Genomic DNA, 19196 nt, shown 5'->3' on the forward strand with positions numbered 1-19196 from the left:
CACTGCAGAGTCATAGCCACCACAGCTATACCTGGCTTTTCTTGGAATTGTTCCACAGGTTTTGATTCTGGAACCTCAACCATCACCACCACCTCCTCCTGCTTCTCCTCCTCTACAGGTCTGAATTCAATTTTTTGGGTCGTACGTTTAGCTGAAGAAATTGTGCATATGTTAACAAGCTACCTACATGGTGCATAGGAAAAGGCTGAAGACTTCAATTGGACAGAAGCGATGTATTTAGCTGTTTTACATTTTTCAAGGTCTGACATTCAAGTCTAACTTGCCTTCCACTACAGCAAGTGCCCATAGACTTCAAATGAATTGTCACTCCATCTGCTACTGAAGAAGTGTCAAAACACTTAGTAGGAGCACAAAATCAATTATCACCACTGGAATGCCAGATGTAGAACAGGAACACAAGGCAAGATTGTCCTAGTGGTTTGTATAGGCTACACAGAAGGCTAAATGTGTTGTTTTCCTTTTGGCTTTGGGTGGCAACGGGACAAACTGGAACAGTTTTTGAGAAAGTTTTTGCATCTTTGGGTATTCTCATAGCCAAGTTATTTCTTTAAACACACACAATGATGGGAAAAAGGGTGCTGCTACAGCATATTACAAAACATTTTCATAATGATTGTTTAAAGACCTTCCCTCAAATTTTAGGAACAGCATCAGTGTTGAACAGCAATTTAAACTGACAAGATTCTTTTTAGTGTCTCTCATTTGTAAGTCCCAAGTAGTGCCAAATACATTAATTAGTTTAAGTTTTGTAAACTTCAGAATGAAAACAAAATTTCTATCAACCCGTGAATTTTGAATCAGGACTGCCCATATTAGGCAAATGCACTGTGCCTTACTAGAATTAAAGTTCCTGAAACGTTTTTCATAGTATATCTCAGTTTTAGATTCTTCAGATCAGCTTCTCTTCCTTAGACAAAATGGGTACAAATTCTCACCCTACAGAGTGATTTTCTACTGAAACCTACTAGATTGATTTCATTCATGGCAATGTGACAAGGGGAAAAATATATTAGTCACTAACCTCCATCAAGGCTTCTGGATGCCCGCTTGCTTGCTGTTCGTTCAAACTGTGGTGCGGGTCTATCAATCAAGGCGCTAGCCTGTCTTGTCTGGGCCTGTGTTCGTCCACTGTAACGGAATTTAGATCCCAGTGCCAGAAACCTGCTCTTGGGAATGGCTTCAGTAGAAGTTAGCCTGAAAAGACATACACATACATTAATCTTGTATCTTCAAACTCAAGGAACTCGTAATACATAAAGTGGAAGTAAAAAGAAATCTGGGGAGCAGAACAATGCACCTTTCTACATGGTCTATTAACATAATATAAAAATCAATAGCACCTATTGCTATGCTTAAGACTGTTTCAATATGAAGTCTTCAGTTAAGAAGGTTAGTGCTATTATTAATTTAATTTCCTTTTACTCATTTTCACTCCTCAGTTATGTCAATCCCCATTGAAAGTGTCAGTTCATAAGGTCACATACTAATATAAAATCATTCAAAATGCTGCTGTAAGAATTGCTGTGTTCAATACAAGCATGGACCTATACTCCTCCAGGTTTTTTTTCCCCAACTTTAGTCTCTATTTTACTGAAGAATCTCTTATTTGAACGAAACCATGTTTAGGGACAGGAATCAAACAAGATGTGGAAAAATACCCAATAAAATTCATAATCAATATGCGAGTTAAGAATTTGGTCAGGGGTTTTTGAACCCGAAAGCTTGCTTAATAATTATTTTCCAACTATTTGGGTTGGTCTAATAAAAGATATCAGATTCACCCAAGGAACTTTGTCTGAAGGAGAGACGCACACAGCATTCACTTGCAAAGGAATTACAGATGCAGAAACTTAAAATCAGTATTGCTTTAGAGAAGATCTCATATTTGATAAAAAGGAGACATACAGTTTAAGGAAAGAATACCTGAAAAATGTGTGATGCTCAACACAGACTTTCCACAGCTTCTTAGCTGCCCGGTAACTAGGCAGTTTAAACCCAATAGTACTTTCATATTGTTCCTGCTATGGAAAACAGTAAAACAGAATATTTAATTATAGCAATGGCTAATATATGGAGAAGATCACCTGCATAGAACCTGTGTGGAACATACCCAAATAAAACCACCTAGGCAGAAACCATCCACAAACCCAGTAAATATCCTAAGGCCTTTGGTGGATGTTATATTTATCATACAAATAACACATTAATTACACAATAGATTGCAACAGGCCATACATACAAACTATTTAAGACACCATAAAATGCTAAGCCAGCCACAAGAGTGTTCCATGGGGTTGGCCTGTATTGCACTATACAGGTACTCCTCACTTAACGACCTACCTGTTTAACGACCACGCGGACTTACGACCAGCGAGAACTGGTCGTAAGTACAAGAACTTTGGTCGTAAGTACGAGAACTTTGGTCGTGGAAACGGCAGTGCGGCGTCTCAAGCCAAGGCATGCAGTATCAAGGGGCGGCTCCTCGCTTATCGACCAATTCGCTTAATGACCTAGTCGCAGGAACGGAACTCGGTCGTTAAGTGAGGAGTGCCTGTATTTTGAACATGTGCCATGCAGGCATCCAGGAGTGGCAAGTGCAGCCCAGCTGCATATACATCCTTTGAATACGGCAGGCTGCAGGGAGCCAGCAGCATGCTCAAAGGGCAGCACATGCAGCTGGGCTACACACCTGCTTTTAAGCTCCTGTGGCACATGAACCCCACCCTTAGGGACCTCTCCTCAACGTTGGGCTCACAGCTGCTCAGGAACTTAAAAAAGCAAGATTCCAGGCCAGCATGGGGAAACTGATTTTCCCAGTCTGGGCTTCATGGTGTGCCTTTCAAGTTGCTGGAGGTGAGGAGCCTAGCATCAGGGACCAGATCTCAGTGTTGAGTTCACCCCTGCAGTTGAATCATTGGAAATCAGATACATTTTATCCCCGATGCCCAAAATGACGCATCCTAGCACGCACATCTGGTATGGCAGAAAGTACCATTTTTGGAACTGGGGATAAAATACTTCTAATCCCAAATGTGGAATTATATTAACAACTTCTGGGGGCCTACGATGAAAAAAGACCTGCAAAAAGAGAACAAACCCATCTATATGGAGTTGACTTCTGCAGCAGCTGTGACACTACCCCCATCCTATGCATTAAAGCTCCAGGATCCCTTCTAAAGAGGGATTTTCATAAGAGAAGGCTAAAGAGATGACGCATAGCTTATGATGGGTATCATGTCTAGGGGATTTTGTCCATCATTTTGTCCATCATGGACTTGTTCCTTTTCTGTCTATGCTGTATTGATGAGAGGCAGGAATAAGGGAGGGAAGAAAGGGGAACTCTGCTGCAGAGACCCATGTTTCTCTTTCTATTCAGGAAAGAGATCCACACACCCCCTCCCCCACACATAGAAGAGCACAACTTGGCCCAGCATCAAAAACGTTGCTACCTACTTATTTTAGTCTATAACGGTACAATATTCTGAAGGTCAATGGTCATCTGAGGTCTGGTGAAATGCACATCTAACTTGCTTTTTGCGAAGATAAAAAGTTAGTCTGTCTGCAGAACCATTCCTTGCCACTTTGAAGTTACGTTTCAAAATAACATCAGAAAGATCAAAATGTCTTGCTTTATTTGGATTATAGAAACATATGAGTATCTCATTTACAGATCCAACAACAAGGATCTGATAAGCACTGAGCTAACTGGGAATTTCCCAACAAACCCCGCCCCAAAAATAAAAACTGTTCCATCAAAACTGTTCCATAAAAAAAAGATTTCTCAGGACAGAAAAAAGTGAGGAGGAGAGGGAGAATTTTCCTTCCCCCTACTTTCCACCCCATTCTCAAATAGCCAATAACTCAGCATTTAAGATATTCACAAACTATCTACTAGAAATTCAGCTTCAAGTATATGTGCTGTCTGAATCAGACCACAGACTTGAACCTCAGTTTTCTCACAGCCCAGGTGGCGAAAGCCCCAAACACTGACCTAGTAGCTATTTTTGGAGTCTGTGAAAGAGATGTGCCTTTTTCTGTGAACAATATTCAACAGATCTTTGATTTACCCTGGTTCTGACTGGGAAAGCATTTTTTTTTTTTAAACCATGAAAATCATCATGAGATAGGAAAGCCATTCCCCAGCCAACATGTACTTGGCTTGTTTGGGCAAACTGTGCTGATTAGAAAACGTTAACTCCAGCGTACCATACTCTGCAAGTAGGTGGCACTACATACCATACAATTTAAAATTCAAATAATATTTTATAGCCTTAAACAGGTCCACTGGCTTTACAGTATAGACAAGCTATAACAATGCTGAAAAAGTAAATAAGAAATACTAGTTAAAATGAAAACCATAATTGTTCTATCATACACTGAGGAACAGAACTAGCTTTACTCACAATACTTCTCTATTCTTTTGGTAAAACTAAAACCAATTCAATCATGTTCTTATATATAACAAGTGGAAGAAAGAAGAAAAAAAAAAAAGCTCAAGCTATACCTCCCCTGGCCGAATCTTAATAAAAAAGCTGCTGCGTTTGTAGGAAATCTTCAGAACTTTGGGCCAAGGGAAGCGGTTGATTCTCAGTTTATCTTTGTAGACAAGAAGGCCACTGGAACAGACTCCTAGAATGATGTCTACTCCCTCCAAATCCTAAGAAAGCAAATAAAGATTCAAACATATAACTGTGCTGGAGTTATAAGCCTCAACAATTTATCACACAATATTTGTCCTCTAAAACACTACTTTTGTTTGTTTGTTTTCCTGAATCCCACTTGAATTAGTCTCCAACCCTCATGGTCAGAACAACCTCCAGCTTTCCATGTGCCCAAGGCCAACATTTTTTCTTCATATCTGTCCTTACATTCTCCTCCTTTTCTCAAAATGCTCTCTGATCTCTTACGGTTTATATTGCATGCCTCTGACTTCTGTGAATACCTTACTTTGCAGGATCATAACATCTTAGTAGGTTCTTCAAACCAAAGACCCATCTACTTCAATAGGTTTGTAATGAGCTTCCTACAGTATATAAATAACAAGCAAAGCTGGAGGAATCGCTTCTTCTACTATGTTTGCAGTCATGCACACAAGCAATATCTATCGTTCATTTGCATTTCTATAAATGACAACTAGCTGGCTGCCTGCCTAAATCTTTTAGCAAGAATATTATGGCCCAACAGACGCCCACTATAAAGAAAACAGAACACTACAGAAATAAATGTTAATTCTTACCTTGGCTTGGTGAAGATCAACTCCATACATTGACAGCTTTTTTGCATTCTCAAGAAATTCCAGGTCTGCTTGTGCTGGAGTCATGGATCTGGAGAAAGAAAGACAATAGTCTCAGTATTACTGACAACAAAGACTGGTTTTTAAAGTAATCGCTTATTAAGCCAATTAGTTGTTGGGCTCTTGATTGCTGCATTCTCCTAAACTGAGGAGACAAGTTATGCCTACAGAAGAATCTCTCACACTTTTTGTCCTTTGGATCTAATTTTTATGAAGATGTTTCAATATTTATGCCTATGAAGAGGAACACAGATGTCAAAGCAGCAATATCTACCCATCTCAGCACTGATTCCCCAAGAAAATCTCTCTTGGAAAAACAAATGAACATATTAAGTTTTGTGAAGGCATAGAGTGAACTGCAGAATCCTCTTAACTGCTTTACCTCAATACATTTTAGAATCCAGCTGTTGTTCTGAGAATTAAATGGAAGGGCAGCTGAAATCACTTAATAGGAGTCTCCTATTAGGAACAGCCTAGATGAATGAGACATTTTCAGGGAACAGATGGTGCCCTGTCCACAGGAGAGGCAATACAATGCAACTTTGGCTAACAGAAACATCCTGATAATAGGGCCATTTTCAATGTTATTGAAGTTCTTGCTAATAGGCTTCTATTGTGCCAAATCTGTGCAAATGCTGCATTGGAACAGTTAATTTATGTATGTTTCATTTTGCTCACTGCTTCTAAGTCTTGCTTACAAACATTTTATATAAAAATATCAACCCTAGGGTGCACTGACCAAAAGAAAATTTAATATTGTAGCTCTAATCCTTTAAATGGAAAAACAAGGCCGCAACTTCTCTCTTATAAACAAAGACTGCATAGTTCAAATAAACATGGCCACAAGACCATGTTTAACATTGAAATCTTTACTTAAAGCCATCTGATGTTCAAAGTTCATAGAACGATATTCAGAAATTAACATATTCATCTATGCAGGGGGAAGTCTTTATAATTCAACACATTTAAAGATGCATGTTATTTCTGCTCTCATTTAATGAATTTGATGGGGGGGTTCATATGAATTGATTATTTTGTTTTAATGGAATACAGCAGTCAAATAAATCACTCAGCAATGTTAGCTGCAAGCTCTATTAAGGACAATGCCCTTTGACTTCTGGTCCTGAAGTATTGAGCAACTGACAAGTTTATATTCCTCACTTCCTCTCCCCTTCATTACACACAGGGAGGAAATCAGTTTAAAATACTCAATCAAGAGTCTGAATTTAAGGTGTTAATTATAGCTTTGATATCACCCAGAGACCCAAAATCCACCAATGCAGGCTACAATTACTAATATTATTAGTTTATATTTGCCCTGGAGAAAGTTTCACTTTGCTTTTTGTTTTCTGTAGTCATTAATGTGACACAGCTGGCAGCTTTTGTCAGGTCAGAAGGTTATAGGCTTAAGACTCAGACCAGGACATAGAATCATCCCCTCATGCCCTCTTTGGATGGTATGAAAGCTATATACCAAAATGATTGAGACTTCACGACACTACTCTCTTAGCACTTAAAACACACATCTCAATGTAACTGAATATTACTATACATGTGTATAAAAGAGCAAAGGCTTGGCTTTGTTTTCGTAATCTTCTATTGTGGTATCAGAGGTGCTTTTTCACAGATATTGGCTATATGAAGAAGTTTGCTTCCTTTAATAATATTACCCAGTCTCAGCTGGATGTACTCTTACACATACAAAAATAAATATTGCTCTGTTCTAAGAGATCCTTATTCTGGGCCAAGATGTGATGATCTAGCTTTGTCTATGCAATTAGATAATGAACTCCCAGGTCAATACATTGCCAAGAACAGCTCTGGTGCCCCATAAATTCTACCACTACTACTTACAAGACCTACCTACCGCAAATCAGGGAAATGCCAAAAAAGCAGCAAGACTGAGAAATTACATGGACCTCAGTATTATTATCAGCTCTCACACACGTACTTGAAATGCTGTGAGTGTTGTATAATATTGGCTATGACTTGTAACACAGAAGTGCCAGAGGACCCCAACAGAATCTAGGCTACAATATGCAGCTAGACACTTATTGCACACATGGAAAGATAAGGTCCCTCCCACAATCAGCTTACAGCCTAACTGCAGACAGTATATGAGTCAGTAATAAATAAAACAGGAGAGAGATAAGGAGGAAGGACAAGGTTAAAAGCAAGCAGACCATGCAGTTCCACATAGAATCAAAGACCCCACAAGTGCCGCTTTTAAAAAATACATTTCTAATTTCACTGAGCTCTTCCAAAACAGTCTCTTTATCTAGTGCAGGAGAAGACAGAGAGAGAACAAGAGTGAAAGAGTGGGTGAGCAAGCTTTATCCCACAGCCTTTGGTTAAATAAGATTCTCAAGAATATCTTTATCTCACTAATATTTTCAAGAATTCTTCTGCAACTGAATAGCTGAGGTAGCCCCTACTAGACAGCCACTGTCCCCAAAAGTTTACATTCTAGGATTATGACACAATGCACAAACTGACAAACTGACAAAACGGAAGTGCAGGCAAGTTAAAATAGCAGTAAAGGCAACCACACTTTTTGTGAGCAAGTCATTTCTGTGGGCAGTCCTGGGCTGGTCATCTAGTTGCAATATTTACAGTAATATAAACTTTAATTCTAACTCCTTTGGACACTGTCCTACTACTGGTATGAAGAAGTGGGTTACGGGCTCTGGAAGAACTTTTACTGGAACTTTCCGACTCCTTCATATGAGCCCTTTCTTTTTTAAAACAGCTGGATTTTCTCTGCTAACTCAAAACTCATCTACTAAATGAAATCTTTCTTTTACTGCCGTTCCATTTCAGGTTCATAGCTGAGACTTATGGTATAAGAGGATACTAAACACAGAAAACTTGGGAAAGATAAGGAAACAGCCGTTTCTCTTAATTATTCCTTTTCCTGTTGTGCCTAGACAAATTCCTCTAATGCCAGCACTCACCTGTATGTTTTATGTAGTTCCATAACTTTGTCTTCAAGTTCTTTTGTCTGGTTTTGGGCCAGTTTAAACTCACTGGCATAATCTGCATTATGTAGCTCTGGATCATAATCCCCCAGCTCAGACTGGACTGTATAAGAACCCAGCAGGGCCAACGTTGCAAAGGAACAAGGCAACCGCCCTGTCACAATGTCTTGTCTAAGCTGAAGACACAAATAATACCTACAGAAAAAGAAGAAAGTATGATTTACCACAGAAGGCATGGAAAACAAAAACCTCAGCTTTTTTGAGCTCAAACTCCCAAAGGTAAGATGAAGGCCACGGTTAAGTGTTGACTGATATGGAGCTTTGCTGGTTTTAGCTTGCAAGGAATAAAAAAGTTAGTGCGTACCCTTCAGTCAAAGGATAAAGACCACAGTTGTAGTAGCCTGAATAAAGGCTCATGAGGTAAAAGGCACCTCCCTCCAAATAGAGCAGAGGATACATCTGACCACTGCAACCAGACTTTGTTCCAGACTTCAACAAGTATGTATTTTATGCTTATACATGTTCCACCACAACACTATGTTCCACCACTACATTTAACTAGCCTTGCTCATGTAGTCTTCAGTGCAGAAAGAACACGAACAACAAAAGGAAGAACCCCACAACTGGATCTCCACTTTTAGCTACAGTGTTCAAATAGTATGCTCTCTCTTAGTGCTTTCTAAAAGCTCCCACCATACTTTACTGGACCAATTACTCAATTAGCAAAATTAATAGGCAATGGTATATGTCTTTACCTTGTTATATCTTCTGTCAGTTGTGCTGGGTCTGGTGGATAAAACTTCACATTGAACGTAAAGTCCCAGGGACCTCCTGTAATTAGAAGCAAACCAGTTTTGAAAAATAAAAAGCTTTACAATATTCAAGTCTTATGAATGTTCTGAATATCTAATTGGGCTTTCCAAGTAAAGCAAAACATGCAACTTGCAATGTTTTAAATAATGCCTACTGAATTGATAACTGGCTGCAAGAACACTGCTTTTGTAGCAGTGGTAAAATCCCCAATTTGTCCTCATTTACATAACTTAGGTTTCAAGCGCTTTCCCTAAGAAAGCAGGTAAACAGACAAGAGTAAGGATAAGACCATTCATGTGAAAGACATCATAGCTAATATTAAATTCTGAATTCATTTGCTTTAGGACCTATTCCTCATAAAACACTTTATTACTACTATAAAAAGAAAGAAGGAGGCAATGAGGTATGAACAGAGATCAAATAGTGGTGGGTTAATGAGTTAATATTTCACTACTAAAAATCTAAGTTTCCAACCTCCCTTGGGGAGAGGCATGCTTAGTGGCTTCAACTACCTAATAAGAGTTTGGCCCACACAACACAAACATCATATAAATTCAGTACAATTCTCAGTCTCTTTAAAACACACCCATGGCTAGGACAGCAAGGGTTTTGCAGGGCAAGACTAAAATGCTTCAATATAGATGTGCTATGAAGCTTATGGTAGCACCTTCCAACAGAACTTACTCCTGATTTCTGTAGTCATTGTAATTGTATTTAAAATGTAAGATCAGCCACTATTTTAGCAAACTACTGTGAGTAAAGATACAAAACTAAACATTCATACAAAAAATACAGCCCACCATGATATAAGGGAGCATATATGTACATTTTTAAATTGAAAATAACAAATGCTGATGCACATATTAATGTAACAGTACAATTATGATTGTAAGATGCTAAAGTTGAAACTAATTGTACCATTACTCTGTCTTTAGAGAGAATAAAAACCACTATGCCTTTTGGTACCTGAAAATGTTTTCATATGTTAAAATGAAGACACCTTTTTTCTTTCTTGGAGCTGACAGTCAATTTTACCTTCAGATAATTGACCAGAGCAAAGGCATAGAATATTCTAGGAGTAATTTCTAAAGTTTCTAAAAAACCTAATAAAAATAGAACTACTTTATTCTGTACCATATACCCTGTTAGGTTAAAATGATATTTAAAATCAAGGAAACAAAACTCACAGTTTGACTTCCTAAGAGATTTAATAAACCTTAAATAGAGAAGGAAGCCATAAAAAAAAACCCCACTCCTTTTACAGAACTGTCTTTTATACAACATTGTAATTGGAGTTAATGACAAAACCTGCCATCTCCATTGTATGGTCCCAGAAATACCCAAATTATTCAAGAGCAAATCTGGGTGATTGTCTGTTATAAGGAAGATACATAGATAAGCTTATTGGGCCTGTATGGTGAAAATAATCATCCCCTGCTATGAGTCTGTATCTTAATCATGCAAGAGGCAAGGATTTTTCTGGGTGATATCTTTTATTGAACCATCTGTATCTTTGGAAGGAATATAACACAAGCTTTCAGGTACCATTGTGTTTTTCCTCAGCTCGGGGGCAGGGAGAGGAAGTAGACAACAGAACTGAAGAGCAGATAAAAATTAAGGCTTGTGCAAAACTCCATATGTAAATAAAAGCTGGAGATGTTATCAGTAGCTAACAGAGAAGAGAACTGTAGTAAAAAGGGCAACCCATTTTAACTAGAGAGAGAAAAAAACCCAGCATCCCCACCACTCCTGGCATTCAGACAGCCCCCTAATTTTGCCCCGCTCCTCATCAGAAGCAAATTCCCTGCTGGTCAGCAGGCTGGCAGTGGAACAAAACCCTGCCTTTACCATAAATCCATGGAACCTACACATCTATCCCAGAACATGGCATACCTCATCCAGTGTACCAAATGCCCACATGGAAGATATGTGGATGAACTAGAAAAAAATTACACACCAGAACAAACAAAGAAAAAGATATAAAGGATAGGGACACTAGAACAAAGGTCTGAGAACTTTTTTTTTTTTTTTTAAACAGAAAAAACACACTCCCTTTCTGACCTCACAGTCCTTGTGCTCAAGGGAAATTTACAAAATACTTTCAAAAGATGGCCTTGGGAGCAAAAATTTGTTAACTTACTGGACACTAAGAATCAGGGACTAAACAGATGCACTAACTTCATGGCCCATTATAATCTACTTGATCCCCATGATAGCAACCCTCTCGAACAGTCTTGCTCTTCTACTTAAGCTACCCTTTCTACTGCATTTCTCATGCGTTGGCTACCTGATAATACCTCTTATATTCTGATTTTACTTATATATGGAGTTTTCCTCAAGCCTTTTTCTATCTGCTCTTTAGCCTTGCTTTGTCTCCCCACCTACCCAAAGAAGGGCACAGTGGTACCCAAAAACTTGTCTACGTCAGTCCAATAAAAGATATTACCCACAAAATGCTTGCCTCGTGCATTTTTCTGGACGTTCAAGGCTATAACACTACAACAACACTATCCTAATCATGCCATTTTCATGAAAACTCTTTTCAACTGGACACCTTAATCAAATGAATGAAACAGAGATCTCCTTTTAATGTTAACTCTATAGAGGAATTTGCACTTGTCCCACTGGATCATACATTTGGCTTTGGTATGACACAGGTAAAAGCAGCCAAAGCCCTGAACAAACAATTCCTTATGTAGCTTCTAAAAAGGAATAGATGATTGAAGAGAAAAACTTTCCCTGGCCTATTCTTTTATCAAACCGAATGGGGTTTTCTCCTTTCACACCATATAAAGAGCGTCTTCAGTTCACAGCTATGCTGAAATCTCTCCTCTTCCTCTCATTTCTTCCCCATAAACCTAACACAGATCAGAATTTTACTTTCAATGCTTTCAGGCAAAAGACAGGGCTGATGAAGCAGGCTGTCACCTACAGAGCTTCTCTCTTTCTGAAAAGGTTAGTACAGGTGCACAAACTGGGCCATATTCATTTCAGATTTGGATTCGGCCCATATCCGACAGTGATTCGAATTGTTGATTCAGATCACTTTCCCTGATTTGATTCGTCCAAATCCAAATCTGAAGATTCAATGCCAATTCAGAAAATCAGCTATTTGGCCATAGACACAGCTTTAAATGTTTTTCCTATATACCTCGAGGTACCAGGTGCAGCTTCTGAATGCTGTGATACTGGGGTGGGTAGAACATCCCACAGGAATGTGGAAGGGCCCCCGCATGCTCGATAGCAAACTCGGAAGTGGGCTAGAAGTACTTCCAAGTAGGTCCACTTCCGGGTCCACAAGGGAGCGCGCAGGGGGGCACCCCATCCCCATCCACTCAGCCATGGGAGGACCCCAGGTACCCCCCCCAGACCCAGGAGGCACCAGTCATGGAGCAGGTGGCACAGGGCCCCCTCCATGCACTCCCCAGCAGACCCGAAAGTGCTTCTGGTCCACTTCCAGGTCTGCTGCCGAGCGCGCTGGGGAGCCCCCAGCGCTCCTGTGGGATGCTCCATCTGCCCCAGCATCTCAGCATTCATCAGCCAACTGGTACCTCGAGGTATGTAGAAAAAACATTTAAGCTGCGTCTATGTCCAAATCTTTCCGAATCAATTCAGAGAGATTAAAGGGTTGCCTGATTCAATCTGGATTTGGAGATTCAGCCACCAAAATCGGGCCAAATCTCCGCCGAATCAAATCAGGGACTGAAGCTTTGCATAGCCCTACAGGTTAGTCTCTAAGGTACCCTCCCCTCCTGCTTGACTTTAAACTAACACCACTATCTACTTCTTTCAGTTTCCTGGCATTTTTCTTCAGAGAAAAGCGAGCCTCAACCTAGACTTATATTAACTCTACTTCATCAATATTAGTAGACTTCACAGTGCAGTTGTGTTATTCACAGCATCAGTTATTTATTCTGACCCCACTGAAGTCACTTGCAATATTTCTGCATACCAGAGTTGTCCAGAAGTATTCGGAGAAGCTTGCTACAGCATGCAACTTTCTTTGCCCCTTCCCCATGTCCTCTATTAACTTTAATTAGTTCCCCCTCCCTCTCATAATGTCAGATTAAAGATCTATTTATTTCTGGATTACGTGATGGTCTAGTATTTGTCTGCCTACTGGCACAAGATACTAGACACGATCCTTCATTGTGAAAAAATGCCACTGTTGTTCTTAAGACCCGCAAATCATTAAGTGTAAAATACAAGAGAGTATGTGCTGTCTGAACTGGTGCTGGTCCCTGCCAAATATTCTTACGTGAACTCTAGCTAGTCCTCAGGGGTTCTCTAGGTTATGTGCCAAGTCTATAAATATCTACAGTGGGAAGGAAAACAAAACAAAACAAAAAAAGATTAACTCAATCCACTTACCATGAACCTGTTTTTTTATCTCCTTGGCAGGATCCAGCCATGTCTGTAAGAACAGAAAAGCATATATATTCAGATTGACATGTATTATATGAACACCACGGCATTTAGATAAAAAGCATCTGCCAATATGAATGGAGCTGGCTGTTGCAATGCATGCACATACCATATAAGTAACACATACAGCCACGATATCCTCCATTTTTTCAGCACACTCACTCCAGCCTACTAGCTCAAATTCATGTTTGATGTTATAATCCCACCATTTTCTACAATTGCTTCAGAGTGGAAAGGATGGAATGAAGGGCAGTAGCAGAATTTATATCCACGATTTTTGTCCCAGTTGGACAAGCTAGTGCATGTACACTGCATACAAGATGAATTGAGATTGAAAGGACAATAAAATTACTATACCCAAAGCTCCATTCATTTGAAATCTTACCATGGTCTTGAACAAGAAAACATTATCTTCCAAGGGAAGCACTCTCTCTCTGTGGACCTAGAGGTGCAGAATACTGCAATTTTTACCGTTATGAAGATACGCTCTGATGCACAGTCATGAAGTATAATTTCCTGACATATCACTCACTGGACTACTTATGAAAATCTGATTACAGCATAAAAAGTGTAGGACCACTCACAGAAGGGAAAAGTATTGGTAAAATGTTCAAAAAATAATGGTTGAAGTTTTCAAGGACTGTAAGAGATTACACATATATTAAGAAAAAAATCCCAGTTTTTCTAGTTGTATGAAATTAGTTTGCTTTTTGGGAAGAGGGGTTAGGGAAGGGGTAAAACTGATGCCGTCGGTCCTGTCAATGCCTGATCAAAGCCCTTTCAGCACCTCAATCCTGAATTTCTCTTTAACAGAAGCCCTCAACTTTTGCCATGATGTATGGAGGCAATGCAATATTTATAGTTTTTCTCTAGGGGCTAGAATGAGACTACTGAATTCATTTTCATGTGAACTAAGCAGGATTTAAAAGCCTAGGTCTTCTGAGGTGAAAGACTAGTATGCTTAACCCGCTGAGCCTTCTGAGCTCATCTTAACCTAAAGGGTGTTTAGCTTAATAAGTTACTGGTACAACTGTAGTTAGGTTTAAATTAAATGCATTAAATATGCACTCTACCCCTTCCAACCTGTATAAGTAGTACTGATATGCATGCAGAAAGGTGCATAAGCCAGACATACTGTGTAGTAAATGGAGCAGCTTTTTGTCTAAGTGCTGATGCTACCAATGTTCAGTTACCCCAGGGAGAAAAGGGCCAGTTAGGTTGACCCAAACACAGCCCCAGCGCAGTCATGCATTCACGGAATGCATCCTGTCTGCCTAATCCAACAGACAATGAAGAGTTCAGTAATTAATGATACTTTTATCCAATGCTGTGTCATGAATCAGTAAAAAACAATTCTCTCTTTCAGACTAGTATAAACTCTAGTGCACACTCCTTCAGTGCTTAACAGTCACTCTATTCACTTTTACCATCTGATTTTCCAGTGTGGGAAAATGCTCTTCCTTGGGGGCATGGTTGGTTTATTTCCAAAGTAAAAAGGTAGGAATATCTAGGTATAATATTTTGCCTACATTTATTTTACACACTTCAAGCCCTTGCCATAATTTTGAAGGAGGTTCAGAAGTCGACTTGGTGGGGCCTTGAATTAAGAACACTTTCAGCTGATAAAACAAAACAATGAAGTGGCAGCTTTCCCCACCCTCCCCCCTCAAAGAATACTGTAGGGCAGGGAAGGAATTTCATGCTCGGCAGTTTTCTTTCCAATAAGACAAAACGTATACAAGGCAACTTTCCAATAAAGCAAATGGGGGTTGTGAACAGGAATAGATTATTTCAGACCAGGATTAAAACTTCAGCAGCTGTTTAACTATGTCAATCTTTGTTTTAAGTGACAATAAATGTCTGTGACTCAGAAGTTTGCTACTCAGGGTGTTTCCTTGGCTTGCTGCAATCATTAAGAAATTAAAACCTCAACCTCATACTTTGACTTCAAATGGAAAAAGCAAGCATATGCATAATTTTGCTTTTTTACTGAAGGCAGTGAAATTAGCATTCCTCCAGTCCTCCTGTCCCAAACCTCAGGAAGCCTCCTTGACTCAAGTGACAGATACAAAAAGGCACTCCATCTGTCACTTCTTGAGAGTAACAAGGTTAGATAATTGCCAGATATATGTTTCTCCAACACAAAAATGCAATAGTGAAAAATCTTAGCATGAACAGCTTGATGTTTTTGTCCTGGAGATCTCTTATGAAATTCTTTGCACACAGTAGATTCCACTTAACAAATATGGAATGAAACCGCTCATACTGCATGACTGGGAAGAAAAAAAAAAAAAAAAACCACACTGCAAATACAAGGAAGTACATCAAAACCAATGAAGACCAAGCCCGGGCATCAGCTGATATGAACAGCTACACTTCATTACCCATGAGAAAATTTACAAATATTATTTTCTAATGATTTAGCTGCTACTTTCCACCATAATAACCCTGCTCATCATAAGCAACTGCATTATATATAACAAACAGGTAGTCAGAATATTAAGCTACAATAGGTCTTGGGTTCAATGCTGAAATCAGCCACTGATCTGAATTCAACATATCTAGGGACTGAGTTTTTGCCTGAATAAAGTTGCAGTTAACATTTCTGTCAGGCACTCTGGGTTATTAAAAAGATACACAGGATGTTGAAGTGCCAATAGGAAAATTACATTGCATAAGTTTCAGTATCAAAAACGTCTTTTCTACTCAGCAAATGCACTAAAAGTAACCTATTTCTTAAAATTACACACTTCTGGTATTTTCTATCTCTTCTGTCAAAGACAAGCTGCAGTCTGAAACATTAATCCCGAATTACCTCTTACCAGACCTTACAAAAAGGCTGAAGAAATTTCTGCCACTCTGCTATGATACGTTTTCCCATTCTGAAAAGTCCTCAAAAAAGAGCAACACTTGCCACACTTTGAATCAAGTAACTGTCTGTTTTCATCCATACATATTTTTCATGTCTGGTTTCTGCAGAAATTAGGTATATCCCACAGTCTAACGATACCTCTACACATTTTCTAAACTCTTTCCCCTCATTGATGCACACAGCAGGTGTGGAATTTACATATGCAACTCGACCGGGGGGGGCGGTGTTCCAGAGACTCTTCTGCGGTGAATGCACAAAGGAATTAAGTCTTGAACCACTTACAGCTCTTCCTTTTTGTCTTCCCCATACAGCTGAAGCAGCTAGCAAGGTGCAGCAAAACAGTAGGGCTCAGGGAATAAGTTGTTGCCATTCATATACCAATTGACCAATTCATTCAGACATACATTAGAAGAATATCCAGGATGCTGGACAAGGAGATTGCCCAGGCAGAGTAAAACAAGCCTGAGGTTAAACCCCTAATTATTAGTTATGGCAGTGACAGAAGAGTCAGTTATGGGGGTGGAAAAAAAAGCTAAAAACAGAGGCATCTTTGGAGACAGAATGAGAACCCATTCTACATATTCTTGACTTGTAAATGCACAGTCAAATCCTATAGGCTTATTTATCTGTAAAATACAACCAATTTTTACTGCTGGTTGTTGCTCAGCATACCGTCTTCAATAAATACATGGAACTCACTCATCAGGGAGAAATTCTCCCCCAAATCCTTCAGGGTTCATGGCCTGCTTCCATAGCTTAGATCTTTACACCCTTGCTTTATCCGTTACATTCACCATAACACATTTGTTGGGGTTTTTTTGATGGAAAGAAAAACTTGTTTTCCCTGGTACTCCTGAACAGCTGGGACTTTTAGGTCCTCTGTTGTAGCTTTACAAGTCAACAACAGTATTTTTATCAAGGACCAGAATATAAGCTATTTCTGCATGTGGTTTCATTAAAATACATTTTACCCCATTTGCTTTGTTTCCACCATTAGCAAAGCCCACATTGCACTATTTGATAGATTATTCTGTTTTACTCCCAATCATTACCCCTTAAAATGCAGTTTGTCAGCACTTAGTCTAGTCCTTCCTTATGATTTTTGAAAAAAACAAATCAAATTATTTTTAGTTTAGAAGTGTTAAACTCATTTGGCCCCTTGAGATGGGTTGAGATGATAGAGCACCTTGCAGGCCAGATCCAGACCTATCTCCAGTAGCAAGGTAAGTGGCAGCAGGGTTGAGACAGCCATCACTGGCCTACCACCCTGAAATGTGCCCCCAGTGGGACCAGGAATTAGGCCATGGGCCCATCCCTGAAGTCTCAGTCCCTCCAAAAACCCCATAGGCTGGATGACATGGCCATATATGCAACACCTCCAATTTAGGACATTTATACATTTTCTTGACCAGTTGTTCAAATCAGGACAAAGTTAAACATTGGTTGTAGCTTGTAATTCAACAAGCATTTGCTTACCTTGGCAGTTGGAGAATCCCATATGGCGAGTCCAAAGTAGTCTTCTTCCAAAAGATTGAGATGCTCACATACTTTTCTTAGCAGATCCTGTCCCTTGGCATGTTTCTGCAGACAACCAAAAGATTCCATATTATGCACTGTCTTAAGCCTTTCCCCTGCCACCCCATAGAAGTCAGAGAACTCCTGAACAAATTTCTGAGCATTAAAATGGCTCCAAAACTCCAATTTATACCACCTCAGCAATTTATGGCCGAGGTATTTCTTCTGGGCCAGTAGAATCAGATTCTAACAATGCAAAGCATGGCTAATAGGGAAAAATAAAGTATTTAGAACAAAAGAAGATAATGCCAATCCTTTTACTCACTGTCCTGAAGGCCACTTCATCTGTGCCTCATCTTACCATCTGAAAAACGGTTATGCAGAGCATTGTGTAGCTAAAGTTTTTTTTTTGCAAAAATGCTGCAAGAAGATGCTCTCACTTCAGTGATAGGTGCCAGTATAAAAAATGCAAAAACAAGTGGATATTCATTAAGTGATGACCAGGTAGATTTCTGATTTATCTGAACTTTTTATTCTGACACGCTTGTTTTTTCAGAGGCAGTATATTCTGCTGGTTTGAGCAAAGGAGTATGACCTCTGGGTTCCAAAACTATTTGCAATTGCTGGGATGGACAAGGCACAGCGCCCGTGTCTGAGAACTCTTTTATAAAAAGGAGAATATTCACCTGTTTAGAATTAATTCTAGAAGTGAAGTATTGCGTAAATGTAATGTTCCAAGGAGGTTTTCTACTCAAGGCTTTCAGCATAACAGCATTTTCAGCATGAGGACATGCAGAGTACAGGATGCACTCCTAAAAGACTGTAATTATTTGACTATTTAAAACTATTTTCAATGGTACAATATGTTCGTGCAGCAAAGATGAATGAAAATTGTGAGATTGAGAAAAATGAATATGGATTAGACCTCACTATTACATTCCGGCAAATAGTCTATAGAAATAATGGACATCTAGATCATTTGAACCTCAGATATTTTGAGACGGAAACAGATTGGCAGAGAGGGAACAGCTGTTGTAGCTGTAAAAGGATTTACAGCTCCAGGGGCAGAGCTGTTACTTGGCAAATGACAGGAGCAGCAAACATTTTTCAGACTTCAGCTTCATGATTGTAGCAGCCTTGCCTGAAAATGTCCTACTTTGCTCTTGGGATCAAACACTATTTCTAAAATTTTGCTCCCTCTATACCCCAATAGCTACTATTCACCTCACTCTTTTCTGGTCTATGAAAGCATCTGGCCAACACTCCTTCAGATATTCAG

The 19196-nt window shown here is 39.4% G+C and overlaps 1 protein-coding gene across 15 annotated transcripts in view; it reads right to left on the reverse strand.

Annotated features, from left to right (window-relative positions):
- Positions 1-19196, reverse strand: part of EPB41 (erythrocyte membrane protein band 4.1) — a 140520-nt gene that overhangs the window by 47404 nt on the left and 73920 nt on the right. For 10 of the 15 annotated variants that reach the window (XM_025201958.1, XM_025201963.1, XM_025201961.1 and 7 more), the window contains 9 exons: positions 17879-17983; positions 13477-13519; positions 9048-9123; positions 8269-8487; positions 5258-5345; positions 4526-4678; positions 1945-2042; positions 1043-1215; positions 32-151 (listed from right to left, as the gene is read on the reverse strand). In XM_025201958.1, coding sequence (XP_025057743.1) covers positions 32-151; positions 1043-1215; positions 1945-2042; positions 4526-4678; positions 5258-5345; positions 8269-8487; positions 9048-9123; positions 13477-13519; positions 17879-17983 — 1075 coding nt within the window. The remainder of the gene's footprint in view (positions 1-31; positions 152-1042; positions 1216-1944; positions 2043-4525; positions 4679-5257; positions 5346-8268; positions 8488-9047; positions 9124-13476; positions 13520-17878; positions 17984-19196) is intronic. The other 5 variants (XM_014519106.2, XM_006021878.3, XM_006021881.3 and 2 more) reach the window with 1 other exon arrangement.

The sequence above is a fragment of the Alligator sinensis genome, unplaced genomic scaffold (genome assembly GCF_000455745.1).
Source record: "Alligator sinensis unplaced genomic scaffold, ASM45574v1 scaffold883_1, whole genome shotgun sequence".
NCBI lineage: Eukaryota > Metazoa > Chordata > Crocodylia > Alligatoridae > Alligator > Alligator sinensis.